Genomic DNA, 17,791 nt, shown 5'->3' on the forward strand with positions numbered 1-17,791 from the left:
AGGAAGAGAGATTTAATCTCCAAATTACGGAAAGGTTTCTTCACAGTAATGCCCCGTACACACGATAGGATTTTCCGATGGAAAATGTGTGATAGGACCTTGTTGTCGGAAGTTCCGACCGTGTGTGGGCTCCATCACACATTTTCCATAGGAATTTTCGACATACAAAGTTTGAGAGCTTGCTATAAAATTTTCTGACAACAAAATCAGTTGTCGGAAATTCCGATCGTGTGTATACAAATCCGATGCACAAAGTGCCACGCATGCTCAGAATAAATTAAGAGAGGAAAGCTATTGGCTACTGCCCCATTTATAGTCCCGATGTACGTGTTTTACGTGACCGCGTTCAGAACGATCGGATTTTCCGGCAACTTTGTGTGACCGTGTGTATGCAAGACAAGTTTGAGCCAACATCCGTCGGAAAAAAACATGGATTTTTTTGTCGGAATGTCCGATCAACGTTCAATCGTGTGTACAGGGCATAAGAACTGTGAAAATGACTCCCTCAAGAGCTGGTTCTGGCCAGCTCAGTAGATTGCTTTAAAAAAAGGCCTGGATTATTTCCTTATTGTACATAATATAAGTCAATACTAACATTTATAGATAAAGTTGATCCAAGGATTATCCGATTGCCTCTAGGGGGATCAGGAAGGGATTTTTTATATATCTATATGTCCATCTATCTATTTTTTCCCCCTTTTATTGGTGGAACCAGATGGACTGTCTTTTCAACCCAACTATGTAGGTTCTCCACCCTTACTAGTTAGAAAATGCTACAGTGACAAATTGTGCCTCTTTTCACTGCAATGTACCAAGCGCGCTGGTGTGGAATGCCTTATACAACATAAATGTCCTTAAGAATACGGATCACGAACATCAAAGACTTTTATGACACCAGAGACATTAACAGAGATGCTGAGCAGTGAGACTATCAGATGCATAAAGATCAGGGATGTCCAACCTGCAGCCCAAGGCATCTATGAATGCGGCTCAACAAAATCGTAAACTTAATTTTTTGTAAAAATGCATTTACAATCAGCGAACACGTGGCCGAACAAAAATATGACAGTGTCTCTGTACTGGACTTTCATAAGTGTTCTCTGCCCAAAGAAAAATCTCCCACTCTTCACAACAACACCTTGATTTTTGTCATCAGTTTTCGGCAGCACCTATATTTGTGATCAACTATTTTGAAGGATGAAGAACACGAAGGGCAAAATTAGAACCAAAATACATGATGAGCACCTTAAGAATTCATTGAGAATTGCTACTCCATCCATCCAACCAGATACTGAAGTGCTGGTTTATCAAAACAGTGTCAAATATCCTACTAGTTTTATGCTGCCCTCTTTTACTTTTATAATACAAAAATATTACAAAAAGATGACATTTTATTACTCAGATAGTTACATTATCTGTATCAGTGATCATTAACTTGTGATCTGCCTGACTTTCTGCTCATCAGCAATCCTTATTGTTGGTGTATTTTATGTGTAGCCCAAGACAATTCCTCTTCTTCCAATGTGGACCAGGAAGATCAAAAGCTTTTACACATCTGGTCTAGGTGGTTGCAAGCAACGGGAAGATAAAATATCAGGTGCATCCCAAGGTTAGTGATACTAGGACCACAACACCCCAATGCTGCTAGACCATTATCAACTGGGGTAAACTGCTCCATAGATGTAGCGCAAATAAAGCCACTTGCGCTAGCCTGCGATGACTTGCTTTTAAATAAGTTGAAAAACTCAATTGTACCTAGGCCTTGTTTACACATATGAACAGAATATGTAGTCATGGACTTTGTGTGGACATATAGAAGAGTAACGGTCTACCATAAAAAAAACAACTTTATTATGTACCATTGAAAACCTATAAAAATCTTATAAATAAAAAAGGTTGTGAACAAGCACTAGTTATCCATGTGAAACCGGTCTACCAATGTTCCTGTAACGTCCTGTCTATGTTCTTTGGCACCTTGACAATAAAGTAACTATTCTACAGAAGTTCTTCTTCTTTCCATGGTGTGCAACCAATCATCTTTTTCTTCAATTACTATTGACGGTGGTGAGCTGGGGCCAGCACCCACGAGGAAATATTTATCCACAGTCTGAACAGTGTTATGCCCCGTACACACGGTCGGATTTTCAGACGGAAAATGTGTGATAGGACCTTGTTGTCGGAAATTCCGACCGTGTGTAGGCTCCATCACACATTTTCCATCTGATTTTCCGACACAAAAAGTTTGAGAGCAGGATATAAAATTTTCTGACAACAAAATCCGTTGTCGGAATTTCCGATTGTGTGTACACAAATCCGACGGACAAAGTGCCACGCATGCTCAGAATAAATAAAGAGATGAAAGCTATTGGCCACTGCCCCGTTCATAGTCCCGACGTACGTGTTTTACGTCACCGCGTTTAGAACGATCGGATTTTCCGACAACTTTGTGTGACCGTGTGTAGGCAAGACAAGTTTGAGCCAACATCCGTCGGAAAAAATCCTAGGATTTTGTTGTCGGAATGTCCGAACAAAGTCCGACCGCGTGTACGGGGCATTACACTCTTTCTGGACTTAAAATAAAAAGAGCCAACTTTCTAATAGGGAACAATCCAGACCCAATGCCTGGATTCATGTGAGTTTGTTTCCAAGATACTTATGAAGAGCCCCCTCTTTAAAATACATGTGCCTTGATTACTTTGACTACCATGCTGTCTTCATGACTTACGCACATAGGATCTTTCCATCCGAGAGGCAGTGGCTTCACTTTTTTTTTTACTCATTGGTACCTCTATGAGCAACATACACATGCTATGAATTTCAGTCTACAGTACTCTATTAAAGATTAGGAGTGGGTTCCTAGTGTACTGATGATTCTATCTCATGTGCTTCTAAAGGATTCCTGAAACCCGTCAAGTCCACATGTCAACTGTAATCAGAATCATTGCATGTTGTAAACCCCTATGTGGAGTGTAATTTTTAATGTTGTGTAATAGATTTTAAATGGTACATAATACATTTTTTTATGGTAGTCAGTTTCTCTTCTATATATCAACACAAAGTCCATGCCTTCATTTTCTGTTTATAGCTATACATGATTTACTAGGATGTGGACATATAGCACACAGTCTGGGTTTCTCTCCCATTATAGACTTGCTTGTTTACACATGCTGTGCCCTCTGAAGAGTTTTCTGCGATTGGATTGCTCTTCAGATGGCAACTGACAAGCAGTGAAGAAGCTATATCTATAGGTTGAATAGGTCGAGTTTAATGGGCGGTATGGCATGCCAACTGCAACAGCAGGGATATTTCTCATCTTTCAGCACTGCGGTCGCGGCATATATACACCCCTCTCCACTGCCTTTGCAGCTTAAGGGGGAGCGGGTGGGGGATAAAAATGGGGCTCAACCATGTGTTTTTACCCCCCCACCCCCTTCACCACAACAAGTGTAAACGAGGCCTAAAGATAAATCTGGCAAAGATCAGATTATGTAATACTTGGGTCAAGCGACTGGACATGATTGTGTAGGATCAATTACAATAGACTATATGAGGTATCATGGTCTCAGAATTTAATGTAGAACTAAAAGGCAAAACTTTTTTGTTTCCATTTTCGGACAGAGTAAAGGAGGGTTACGACCCCTGTCATTTTGATTTTGCCATCTGTGTCCAAATAGGGATTTCCACTTCACTTCCTGTTTCGTAGTCCAAATAGGAAGTGAGAGGAAATTCCTAGTTGTCACCAGAACTAGTGACCCCATTCAGATCTCCCCTGTTCTGCTGATGACCCATTTCTGTCACATTCATTGATATGTCAACAGGACAAATAGAGAGGGTGAAAAAGAGATGGTAACAAACCACAATGAAAATATAATAAAAAATGGTGTTCTAATCCATCTTTACTCTATCCACGACTAAAACAAACAAAAACATTTTTTGCCTTTAGTTATACCTTAAAAATAAAGCTACACAATATTTTATCCAGTTTGCATCTTAATTAAAAAAATGCCCCCAGCAGATTCTACCCAATAATACTATTTTATCACTAGAATGCTCCTTTGGGTAGATAAGGGACAAGCAGCCTGAGGTTTACTAGATGTTCTAGGAATAACTCTTAGCATGCTTTGGCAGCCAGCGTATATCTACTACAATGGCAAAATAAAAGCAATTACAAAGACATATATTACCTTACTGCCAGGAGATCTCTTTTCCAGAAGGATGCGAAATTTGTTGCATGTGCGCTTATTATCCTTTAAACCTTGGCCGAGACCACGATTATCATCCTGCATCAAGCGTCGGTCCATTATAACCTCCAGCTGACCTACAAGATGCAGTGTTACTCTGTAGTACAATGATGGTTATATTATTTACAGAGTTTATATGGAGTTTTGTAATAACACTATAGAGAAAAACTATGCTAAAAGTCACATTTGGTCTCAAATGAAAAGGCAGGCAAATAAGTGTCCAGAGAAAGGGGATTGGGACAATCAATATATTTTCCATTTTTAGAAACCACTACTGTGCTATACCACTCACCACTCTTCAAGCTGGAGACACCAAGAGCCTGTGATGTATGTAAAGTTAATCTACTTTTCTCATCCTGGATATAGGCCATCACTGGCATTGGGTAGAAGTTGGCTTGGAGGGGAAGTTTTTTGAAAAACTTTCTAGTCTGAATCTGTAGTAAAGCAGAAAGGAAAAAAAACAGCGATGAAGGCAGATTTGTGATCTAGATAAACAGGTCAACCTTTAGACAGTTTCATAATGGACAGCAGAAGATAGCCTAATCAGCGGTGTAGAAAATGGTGACCCAATTGGTGTGTAACACTGAGATCTCCTCACAGTAAGCACCACTGCCACAGAATGGACTATGAAGTGTTTCTGAAAAAGGTAAGACTTATGTACAAGGACGGAAATATCAATATGAGTCGTTCATCTCTGCAAACCCCAGATAAGAAAGTAACAGCCTCAGCCTGGGCTCCAGCCAGGCCATGCCCCCAATGTGTTTAACTTAGTCATGGAGATTCCCAAAGCTTAGGATGCCACGGAAGAGGGCAGCAACCTAGACTAGGGTGCAGTGGTCAGAACTATCAGATTCAGGACCAGTGGAGATGCTGCAGACCCCCTACTGAGCTATTGGCTGAGTGTGAGCTAGCAAAGCCTACTGACTCGTTCCTCTGCACTTATAATCCACCATTGCAGACCAACCTAAATAGTTACTCATGATCTGGGCTGTGGAGCAGGAAAAAGAACTGCCCTATAGCAAGGAGGAAGCAGGGAATGGAGGAGTACCTTTCTGTGCCAGCACACCAAGAGACTGAAATGGAGCATATAAGTATTGATAGGATTGAGGCTGCACAGTCACAGAAGGCAACCCTTCCCAAACAATGCAAAATTGACAAGGCAAAAAAAATGTCACTAAATATATAAGGACGGCAGCTGAATCCTACTGTGTGCTGTGACCATCCCTGCAATTTTGTTTGGCAGTGTCCAATCACCTGAATGCAGGATATAACCTGATCGTTCAGGACTAAGATCCTGTGACCTGTGAGATATGAGTAAAGTGGTTCTAATGGCAGAAGGTTTTATTTTTTTATTACCTTAATGCAATCTCTGCACTAAGATAAAAAGTCTTCTGGGTGCATCTCCCCTCCAGCCCCTCATTATACTTAACTGAGCCTGATCTCAATGCAGTGATGTGCATAAAAGCAGAGGCTCTCCTTCCTCTTCATTGGCTCAGATACAACAGCAGGAGCCGTTGTCTCCTGCTGTGGTCAATCACACCCAGAGAAGAGGGAGTAGGGCCGAACCCCGCTCTGTGAGTAAATGGGCACAGAGTGGGGCTCAGGAGAGAGTACACACAAGTGACCCCATGGCAAGCGGTCTGCTATGGGGACACTCAACTGGGGGGAGGAGCTCCAGTGTGGGACCTTAGAAGAGTAGGATTGGGGTTGCTCTGTGCAAAACCATTACACAGAGCATGCAAGTATAACATGGTTTATTAAAAATTGTGTTTTATAACATGTTTTTTGTTTTGATGAATAAACCAAACTATTAATATCACTTTAAGAAGAAAAAAACATTTTCTAAAATGTCCTGAAACTAGCCTTAACCGGACCCTCTGGCTAACCCAAACACTCTACAGACCTGAAGCCTAAAACTCTAACTCCTGAAATTAGCCCTTACCACTTATGTTCCCCAATGCCAACAGCCCAATTCTAGAAGCTTAACAAAAAGCACATAAAATGGACCTAAAAACTGGACCTAATCCACTATATCCTGACCTTAAACTGAGTGTAATTTAATCCAAAGCTAATTAGAGTAATTGATAGTCCAGCAGCAGTCTTGGGGCTTTGGATGTACAGACAAGGGGGAATTTTACAGGTAAAGTAAATGCATTAAATAAGTTGAATGCAAACACGGTTTTATGAGAAGATTTTTGTTGAAGATTTTGGGGTGTTTACTTAGGTCAACGCATATTTAAAATTAAAACAAGAAGACAATAGGAATATGACAACAATCTGAATAGCAAAGAGGCTGCTTGGGTAAACAGCTGAAGCTGGCACACCGCAACAAAAGAAAGCTAGCAACCTGAAAACCATTGATGTCTGTGTAGAATGTGTCTCCACTCTGTATGTCTGTGCTCAGCCGCATAGCAATCTCCTTATTGACATGATCACGGATATCAATGATTGAGCTGACATCTAGAGAAAGACCTTCAGTTCCTGTCAAGGGATGAGAGTACTGAAAGTCAGGGAAAACAGACAAAGACAATGCAAATGGGCACAATTTAAAAACTAGTGAATTGCAAGCATCCAGGAAAGCATGGAATATTTAAAAATATACAATCAGCAAATTATGTATCCATTACTCATAAAATATTTTCAAAAATATGAAAAAATTTTCATCCAAACGGTTTTAATTCATACATGCTGCCTGATTGTTATCTAGCATACATTTTTAAAATGTAGTAATGCTAAATTGCTACCTATTTCTAACAAACAGGAATATATACAGTATATATATATATACACACACACACACAAGTCATCACAAGCAATAATTTCATACTTCTAGCAACAGGAAAGGCACGTGAATGGTACTTTACTACACATTGTTATTTCAAGTGCTGTATGTCACAAAAATTTATTAAATAGGCACGTCAAATGGCTGAACCCCCCTAATCATGGTCCATGGCTGCCTTTAATTTATACTGCTAAACTTTATTATAGGGCCAGTAAAAGTGGATTTATATCAGCCTCTCTCAACCATTTTAACACAGAGGAAGCCTTGAAATAATATTCATATCTCAGGGAACCCCTGCTAAATAATTACTTCTCTAGCTCAAAGTACATTTGCATGATCAGTAAGTTGTAAATATAGTAATACATAAAATAATAAGAAATGCAGTATATCCAGCATATGGGTAGAAAATAAACACCAGTGGTGAAAATTGTAGTGCCCCTTACATTGGTGGTCAGTGGAAAAGTGCCTTTTTATATTGGTAGTCAGTGTAGTGGTCCTATACATTGGTGGCCAGTGGCAGAATGACCCTTTATATTAATGGTCAGTGGGAGAAAGAACACATACGGTATTGTTGACCAGTGGAAAAACTGCTCCCCTTGCACACAGCTAAAAAGATATTTGATATCAGTGGTCACTGGAAGTTAAAAGCCCATACCCAGAGACGTAAAGCGTATGGGGGGCAGAGCCTTTTTGTTTGACGTCATGCCGCAACCATCTTGTTGTATGAGGATTTTATCGATATGCGTGTAACAGCTAGCACTACTAAAAGTGCCTTGTATGCGATTGTACAACTTTCTTATATTTTTGGGATTCAAATTTTAAAACAGAGCACTAGATTCTTAGCTTTGTTCCTCTTTTATACACCCTTACCCCTGAGGATTTCTGAGGGTCTGGGAGCTGACAGGAAGAAACAGGAGACACGGCGGGATAGCACAGAATCTGTATTATCCCCCCCTGATGGGAACAGCGGATTATGGCCCGCTGGTAAAAAAAAAAAAAGGGGTCATAGTGAGTTGAGCAGCTAAAACTCATAGGTGGAGGAGAGCATGAGCACTTTTTGGATTCATTATCTACATAATGGCGGAATGGCACTCAGAATAAAATAATCTATTTAAATCAAAGGACTACTTTATATAAATTTAAAATTATCTTTTGAGATTTATGGACACTTTGCACTTTATATTATATACATGACTTTATGGACACTTTGCACTTTACAATCAGTTTGATTACAGGATTACATTATTGATGTTTTGTGTCTATATACTACTGCACCTTATATTGTGTATATTTATTGCATAGCTTTAGTATAATATATATTGTGGCACTTTACTTGAGAGAATTAATCTGTGGTACACAGTTATACACTAATCAGTTGGAGTCGCTCTGCACCGATTTTTGGTTTATACTACTACTTGGTACTCTGAACTTTATAAAAGCTTTTAGACTGCATGGAAACAATTTTATATTTTATCAAAGCTTATGTTAACCCAAGAGCTCAAAAAATGTTCTTAGATATTGTTTGGATATAGTGGGGCTAAGTTGACATTTCCTTTTGTGTTTCTGTTGCAGAAAATGGAGAAATCGCCTCAATGAAACACATACAGGAAACTAACCTAACAGAGGTTTCAACCATACCCTAAGCCTTGGTTTCCACCAGAGCAGCTTTCACGCTACTTCAGCACGATTTTAAAGCTGCAGATCAGTGCAATTTGCACCTCCGATTGCTTGCGACTTAGTTTAGCAGAAGTCTATGCACGTCACAATGAAATTGCAAAAAAGTCATGCAGGAACCTGAGTTGAACCAATATGAACGGTTCCATTGGCGGCAATAGGGTGCAATCTGTCATGCGATTTGGAACTGTCAAAAATTGCACCAGTGTGAACGGGGGCTAAAGAGAGGTTTTGATTGGAGACATTTGTACAGCTGTCCCTTAAATTACACAGCCCACTTGAAAATCACATACGCACCTGTCCTCACTCCAAATATTAACTATGTAACCCACTGAGAGCCACACAACCACTGCAGAAAACTTTCCTGGCTTTCCGTCCATTCTTTTGCATATACACAAAAAATTCCAGCTATTTCTATTTGGAGGCCTTCTACGATAGGTCTCAATGGCAGATGGTCCCTTCATAAGAATGAATGAGATTTTTTTGTTCATGAGCAGAAAAGAAAGACCAGCTGGGACAGTCGGCAGCGACTAATGTGGCACTTCATGTGGGCTGCACAGCAAAGATCTATCAGGAGCGAAGACGGGTGAGCATGGGACTTCTGGGGGCACTATGAAGAGAGGGTGAAGGCAAATTAAAGGGTAACTATATGAAAGTACAGCTGTCATTTTAGTTTAATATTCATGAATGTCCATGGATTAGACAAAAAAAATGTAAACATTTATAAATAACTGACCTGGCAAGTTGTAAAGCCTCATTGTCTGCTGAACATGCTGAAATAGACAAGTAACCTCTGAAAAGAATGGTCCTTCGGTAATTCTTACCACAGGGGGGTCTTTAGGGGTGTACTGCTGCAATATCAAAAACATACTTAACATACACTGCAAATATTGCAAACAGGGTTGAATTATCTATTGCTAAAAAATACAATCTCTAACAAAATCCCACCATTTGTGGTATTTCACTGTAGGACAATCACAGACATAGAAAAATGTTAATTACAGCAGAAAATCTTCTTGCTTAACAAGTCCTCACCCAAACCAATACAATGTATATAAACAAACCATTAAGAAGGCAACAACAAGAGATAAAATATTAGGTCCTCAGAAAAAAAAAATATATAAGTGTAGGAGTTTATATCACAGGCAGGGAGCATTGTGCCAACCCATATAACCCAGTTTGAAATCTGTCACTGTTCTGACTGCTCACAAAAGATAAATGCTTATTTCACAGGGTCTTGCTTTATGTAAATGTGGTATAATAGGATTTTTGTCTTACTGAAAATCTCTTTCTTAGCGCACATTAAGTGACACAGAATGAAGCAATTCAGGCACACTGGGTTTTGCCGAGAGCACTGGACACTGGCAAACAAAGCTGTAAGGACAGTCTAGTATAACCCCGTCAACTCCCATCATGATTCAGTTTTGTAGCAACGGGAAGTTTAACAAAGCCTACAGAGCCTTCTGAAGTACCTACATGTGAAGTTGGCATCAGAAGGGGCGTGAATATCCACCTGATAAAACCCCAAAAATATGTGAATCAAAGACCAGGTGGCAGCCCTGCAAATCTGAGAAACAAATGTCTGATGCTGAAAAGCACTTAAAGCACTAACTGATCTAGTGAAGTATGTTTTGACAGGGAAAGGCGGAACCTTGACTTAAAAGTCTATAGGCTTGTATGATGAGTTGCCGACCTAGGAATAGTGGAATGAGAAGAAAGCTGTCTCCCACGCCCCCCCTGGGACCTTCAGGAATTAAAAATAGTCTGTCAGATTGTATCTGAGAGATAGACAGCGCATATCAAGTTCTCCTTTGGATGCTGTGGAGCAAGACAGAGAAGGAAGAACAATGTTCTGAGGAAATAAAAATACCTTAAAGAAAAAAAGACATTTTCTCTGTATAGCAGAAGAAAAAGTTCTGTATAGGCTTAGGCTGCCAACACAAACACACCTTGCAGAGGTGAGGTCAATGAGGAAAGCAACCTTGTAAACAAAATTAGACACAGGGATATCCCTGCTAGATTCAAAAAGCAGAAGAAATGACAGAATTAGGTTAAGATCCCCAGGGTGGGGGGGACTTGAAGAGGGAAACATTTTGAGAGAGATCCTCTATGAAGGTGTTCATTAAAGAGGGAGAGGCAAGCAGTCCTTGAAAAGGAACCTCAAAGATTAAGATTCGACCCTTGATGGTACTTAAGGCCAAATGTTGATTCAGACCTGACTGGAGAAAGGCAGGGTTTGTCCATCAAAAAGCACTTATTGGGGTGGAAATTTCTTGCCTTGCTTCTATCCCTCACAACCAACAAGAGGATAAACCGTTTCTTGGGGCAAAAATTCTGGCCGTGGCATTGTCTGACTAAATCCTGGTCAGATAATCCCAGAAGACCAGTGTTGAAGGGATAACTGAATCACTCTGATTTGGAGATCAGGTACCTCTGGTGACCACTGCCCTTGCACTGAGAGAGTATCTATGACTCTTTCCCAGCCTGAACAAGATTGTCGAGAAGTCATCTTTTGTGAGAACCTTCCAAACCAATGGAATAATTTTTCTGACTCCAGTGCACGATCCACCAGGCCAGGGTAAGCCTGGTTTTGTCCTGAAAGTAAAGAAGGGCAAGAACAGGGGCTAGCAACTTAATGAAGATCAGAGGTGCAGTGGACAGGCCAAATGGAAAGACAATACATTTCTAATGTTATGGGCTTAAAGGTAGAGCAGGTAGCATTGATGTGCTGGGAAGAAGACGACATGCAACTAGGTATCCTTGACGTCCACAGAGGCCAGAAAGTCTGAATGATCTGCCTGGTAGATTCTATGCAGAATTTCTGTAACCAAAGGAATGTGTTGCAAATCTTCAGATCTGGTTTCCAGCAGATGTACCCTTTGGCCTAGGGAACAGTAAACATGTTTGAACAGGAACCCTGAAACCTTTCCCTTTTCAGGACAATGGCTTATTAAAGCGGAGCTCCACCCAAAAGGGGAAGCTCTGCTTGTTCGCACCTTCCCCCCCTACACTCTCACATTTGCCACCTTGTTTTGATAATACCCACTCCCACTTCCAGGTAAAATCATCAGTATGTCTGGCCCCTCCTCCTTCCCCCCGCTGCCTTCTGATACACACAAGTCCCAGTGGACAGCAGGACCATTCACAGAGCGCAGTGCACAGTAGGAAACCAGCTGTGAAGCCTGAAAGGCTTCACTGCCAGTTTCCCTCAGTGAAGATACAGGTACCTGCACCCCAAGCCGTTTCAAGAATTGGCTCGAGTGCTGAATTTTTTGAGGGGAGACTGGAGCTCCTCCTTGTCTCCTCAGAGAGACTGGAACTGTGCTAGAACAGGCTGGAGGTCTGCCAATCCTTGTGGTGATACTGGCAAGTTAGATAATATATATACACACAAACACAGCGCTATATATGCCAAAAAACATAGTACACGTAATATTAAAGATATGAAAGCTGTTATCATGCAGTGCACATACACATATATATATATATATATATATATATATATATATATATATATATAAGTCCATATTATATTACAGCTAAACTCTATAATAATTCCGTGAGATTGTCCAGAAAGAAGTTCAGTTACACCCTTCAAAATAAACTGACTGAAAACAGCTAGATTACATGCAAAACACAAGGGTTTGATCACTTTCTTTTCAGTTTGAATGGAGTGTACCACTGTGTGATCCAACCCTCTGGCGCAGCTTTCCTTGTGAGCTTGGAGGCAGAGAAATCAAACCTTTGTGTTTTGCATGTAATCTAGCTGTTTTCAGTAAGAGTTTATTTTGAAGGGGGATGCGAGTACCCCCCTGCTTCTACACATGTGGAGGTGTTGGTGACAGCTTATCTTGCAAGCAGAAACTGAACTTCTTTCTGGACAATCTCGCGGAATTAATATAGAGTTTAGCTGCAATATAATTTGGTGTATATATATCTATATCTATATCACAGCTTTTATATCTTTAAATATTTGTACTTGTACTATATTTTTGGAGTTCATAGCGCTGCCTGTGTGTGTGTGTGTGTGTGTATATATATTCAACCCCGATTGTTTATGGCAGCAGCTTTAGCCTTAATTGGCCATATATCATTCCCATTGAGAAATTAATGCTTTTCAACTAGTCCAGAAGTGCTTGTTTAAGTAGGAATAGGCGCAGTTTTCTACATATTTTCTTTAAGTTAGATAATATGAAGCAGGGTGGGAGTAGAGACCAAAAAATGTAGCCTCTGGACACAAAGGACATATGATGCCCCCCCACTCTGACAAGTAGGGACTCTTCCGCATTGTGAGGAGGACTTGTTTACAGCATTGGAAAATTTGGGGGTCCAGGACTTATCGCAGAACAGAGTTCCAGGCTTTGCTTTGGAGGCCTGAAAAGAGCAGAAGGAACTTTTAGTAGTCTCAGAAGTAGAAAGAAAATGAGAACTCTTAAAAAGGAGTCCAGACTGGTTGTAAGTTCCGACAAAATATGTCTGCACTGCAGTAATAAAAAAGCAATACGTTTTCCTAAATCTGGAAGCAATATATTTCCACAGGTCTAGTAGAAATTCCACTCCCAAATGCCACTAGACAGGCCCCGAAGGCAGAGTGCACCTACGTCTCCTGCATAGTCTGCTAGTATGAAGATATTCCTCCCTGGGCATCACAGAAGAGCAAGACGAATAGACTCTAGCAGGGGGGTAATTGTAACTGTTGGTGGAAAAGAGTCAGGAGGACCCGCAGGACCTCTTCCTCATTTCTAGTAGTCCAACAAACTGCTAAGCATTTCTAAAAGGGTCCCATAAGGGGGATACCCACAACTGGCTGCCAAATGCTGCCTGGAAATCTGTGACTCAGTCACTGTAGAGCAGCAACAGGGAGACCATGGGCGATTCCTAATAAGAAGCATGGCAGTGGTGCAGACTAGTGGGACACTCAACTGCATACCACTGAAGGTGACCTGGAGCAAGCACAAAGTAATGGAGCTACTGCAGCCCAGTCACTGGGCATGTGCAATGCTTTGAAATATGGTCACAGCTAGTGATGTGAAGGCCTGGAAAAATTGTGAAGAAAACATTTTTTTCTGTATTTAAAAAAAAAAAAAAAAAAGAAGTGTGGACCGTGTTCTTTTACAATGATAAATAATATATCCATGACATGGTATTCAAACTTTTTAACATGAAGACCTTAAAGATTTCTGAGACTTTGTGTAAAGTCTTAAATTATTGCAAGTTCTCTCAGTTGAAGACAAGCAAATCCTGGAATACAGTTCAAGTAACATTGTACTTCTCAATTAAGTTCTCAAACAAGAAATATGCATTTCTGCCACTAGGGGGCACTGCCAGGGGAAAGGCTCCAGTTAAGCTTGCTTGTGGGCTTCATCTTGTACCTCCTACAGTTGGGCGATTGTTGGGATAAGTAGATGATAGCTTCTATTCTCTCAGGCCTTAAAGCATTACTAAACCCAGGACCCTGCATTCACTATATTTGGTCTTCCACAGTACACAGAACATGGAAATGCAATTATTTTAGTAAATATAAAACTACTAAATATCTTTTCTCATCAACAGTATATAGCAGTCTTGTGACTTCTATCAGTGTCTGGTTAAGGCTTGTAGGAGGAGTTTTCATTCTACTCTGGCTGTCCTATGAGGCTGCACTTGTGTTATGGTACTAAATATATGCCACAGAGATTTCCTTGTCAAACAGAACATGCAGGACTGTATATGGTGGATGCTGTACCTTGGCATCCCCATCAGGAAGGAAGAGATAGGCTCCACTTTTATCCTTGGAAGTACGTGTTCCATAAATGAGAAATTCCATGTTTATCTTCTGTTCCTGCTCTTCTCCTGCTCGTTTAATACCCTGCAGAAATCAATATATAATAAACTGATGTCCAACTCATACATGATTTCAGTACATCTCATTTTAAAAAGTGTGAAATGGAAAACCAAGTTAATTCAGCTTGTGATGTCATCCAGATGTGATATTACTGAACCAATCCACCATTGCCTCTATTAGGGTTTGAGTTTGCGGTAATGCAGGGTTTGTGGCAAACTTTACCTTTTTGTAGATTGTAGTGAACCTTTGGCTGCTTCTGTAGCAGAAGTCATTACTTCTGCCACTAAATTACAATGTCCTGCTGTGTGGACCGGAAACACACCTTTAGTTTCTAGGATGTAAGCAACCATATGTTATTGGTTGCTAGGAGGCAGGAGGCTGCCAGCATTCTAGCAACCATTGATCCTGTGGCCTGTCAGCTTGTTTCAAATTGTCAGCATGCCAGTGAGTATCCTGAGTGATATCAAACAAATATTGTCAGTGATTTCAGTGAGTATCACCATCCAGCCTACTGACATAGCAGCCAGCAGGGAGCTGTCACTTGCAGTGAGAGTGGGATGGGTTGTTGTATTTTTCGGTGAATGTTCTTAGTTTCTGTTATAAAATTTTGTAAATAAGTAGTTTTTCTCCTTCACTGTTGTGTGCTCATTAGGTTGCACTGATGGGCACTGATAGGCAGAACTGACAGGCATCACTAATGGGGACTGATGGGGCTGCATGGATAATCAGGGCACTGCTCTGTGCAGATCTCCCCTGTGAGGAAATGCTGCCGATCGTCTCTTCTCCTCACGCGCTGTCAGCATGAGCAGAGGAACGTGGATAACCGACATTTCTTTGTTTACATGTGATCAGCTGTTAATGGACACAGCTGATCACATGGGTAAAGAGCCTCGTCATCAGCTCTTTACCAGGATTGATGATGTGCAGGGTCCCAGGGACAGAGTGCAATAATGATTGGTGCACAAGTGTGGCGGAGGTGGGACGTCACATGAGCAGTTACAGTAAAAAATGTGGGACACATTTTTTCTTCTTGTGAGTAAGAAACCAGTGGTACAATGTGAGGAAGGTGGTCACATATCAGGGAGCCCCCTTATTTTAAAGGGGGCTGCCAGATTATGATAGGTTTCCCCCACAGACCCACACAAGTGCTGAGTCAGGGTTGTGGGGATGAGACTTTACCCCATCAACATAGAAACATGATGCCTTGTCAGGTAATTGGGGCCCTGGCAAGGTACTCCCTCAATGTCTGGTATGGTTTAGGAGCAAAGGGAGAATGCACACTTACTTCACCTCCATTTCCTGGCTAGTCAGGCTATATGTTTGGATAAGGGCCTGGTAATTTTGAGGGGGACACAGGTCAACACCATTTTTTTTTCCGCTGGTTGACATGATTAACCATACGTGGACATGGCCATATGTGTCAAAAGACAACATTGAGGATCCAAACTCTTTTGAAATGTCACTTTTAGTTTAGTACATCCTACAGGTGCATCACAGACTGCTTTAAGGCATCCCCAAAATAATTGCGCATTATTAACATTTCACTTTAAGCCTTATTAAAAAAACAATAAACACAAAAAAAGCTCCCTGCAGAAGTATAATTAAAAAAAGATAAAAAATCTTTGTCTTGCATTTACATTTAGCAAGTTTTAGGAGTTGTAAAAAATTAGGAAAAACCGCGCAAATATACCAAAATAATCAATAAGTGTGAAAAGCTGCAATCCCCACAACAAACATCAATTGTGAGTAAACATAGAAAAAATATAAGGGGTTGCGCTAATACCTGTGTACCATAATAAAGTATCTACAGTGAAAAAATACTCATAACGTGGCTATAGATAAACCAAAAATAATGTGCAAACATTGACTGTAGATATATAAAAAAGTCCCATCAAGTGAAAAAATCCAGAATGATATCTTAGTGAGTCCACAACATCAACAGAACCCAACAAAAGTCCAAGTGATGATTAGTGATAATCCGTGATAACAAAAGAGAGTCCACCACCAAAAAAATGGAAGGGGTAGCTCCTTACCAGATGGCCATGACCCCCCACAACAGAGGATCACAGCAAGCAGAAATCTTTACAGGCCAGAATTAGGAACTGCCAACGATATCCACCAGAGGTCCTCTCATCGTCAGTCACACCAACGAACCCATGGCAAGGATCCTATTTTGGCCACTTGCTTCCATAAAACTGAAATCCAGCCAGAGTTCAGTTTTATGGAAGCAAGTGGCCAAAATAGGATCCTTGCCATGGGTTCGTTGGTGTGACTGACGATGAGAGGACCTCTGGTGGATATCGTTGGCAGTTCCTAATTCTGGCCTGTAAAGATTTCTGCTTGCTGTGATCCTCTGTTGTGGGGGGTCATGGCCATCTGGTAAGGAGCTACCCCTTCCATTTTTTTGGTGGTGGACTCTCTTTTGTTATCACGGATTATCACTAATCATCACTTGGACTTTTGTTGAGTTCTGTTGATGTTGTGGACTCACTAAGATATCATTCTGGATTTTTTCACTTGACGGGACTTTTTTATATATCTACAGTCAATGTTTGCACATTATTTTTGGTTTATCTATAGCCACGTTGTGAGTATTTTTTCACTGTAGATACTTTATTATGGTACACAGGTATTAGCGCAACCCCTTATATTTTTTCTAAGTTTTAGGAGTTCATTGCATGTCCTGCAAATCAATCCAACCACATTCGTCCATCAGTAGTCTTTACCAATGATCTACTATCCTTTCACAAGATTACTCATTTTCCCTGTTCTACAATTCAGTTTAAAAATTGTCCAATGACCTTACAGCAACAACATACATACAATACTGCTCCAGGTGGGTCCATGTTATCTGCCCAAATCCCAGGCGCAAGTCCAGCTCTGAACTGAAGACATCATATTGTCAGCCTATATTTTCTATATAATGTCCCTAACAGCACTGACACAATTCTGTAACACTAATCAACAGCAAAACACCTTTAGGACTCATTTACACCACAATCTCTGCGTTCACTGTGCGGTTTTGCAGGGTGTTTACAGTGCGTTTTTTGGAATCATTTTTAAAATTTTTTATATACATTTTCTTTAATAAGTTGCATTTACACGCAGTTGCATGGATTGTTGCACGTTTGCGCACATTCATGTGCTTTTGCGGGGTGGAAAAATGCAGCATGCTGTAGTATTTTTTTTTTTTTTTAAACACACATGGAAGCTTTGCAATAGACGTGTGTGAACACCGCTCTGGGTAAGTCTCCCATCTCCACCTCCACT

General features: G+C 40.6%; 1 protein-coding gene across 3 annotated transcripts in view; it reads right to left on the reverse strand.

The window, feature by feature from the left end:
* The window catches only part of MAN2A2 (mannosidase alpha class 2A member 2), a 218,864-nt gene that overhangs the window by 12,064 nt on the left and 189,009 nt on the right, over positions 1–17,791 (reverse strand). For all 3 annotated transcript variants that reach the window (XM_073618510.1, XM_073618511.1, XM_073618512.1), the window contains exons 16-20: positions 14,423–14,545; positions 9,434–9,548; positions 6,589–6,722; positions 4,534–4,675; positions 4,185–4,318 (exon numbers count right to left, since the gene is read on the reverse strand). In XM_073618510.1, the coding sequence (XP_073474611.1) occupies positions 4,185–4,318; positions 4,534–4,675; positions 6,589–6,722; positions 9,434–9,548; positions 14,423–14,545 (648 nt within the window). The remainder of the gene's footprint in view (positions 1–4,184; positions 4,319–4,533; positions 4,676–6,588; positions 6,723–9,433; positions 9,549–14,422; positions 14,546–17,791) is intronic.

Source organism: Aquarana catesbeiana, linkage group LG03 (assembly GCF_042186555.1).
Source record: "Aquarana catesbeiana isolate 2022-GZ linkage group LG03, ASM4218655v1, whole genome shotgun sequence".
NCBI lineage: Eukaryota > Metazoa > Chordata > Amphibia > Anura > Ranidae > Aquarana > Aquarana catesbeiana.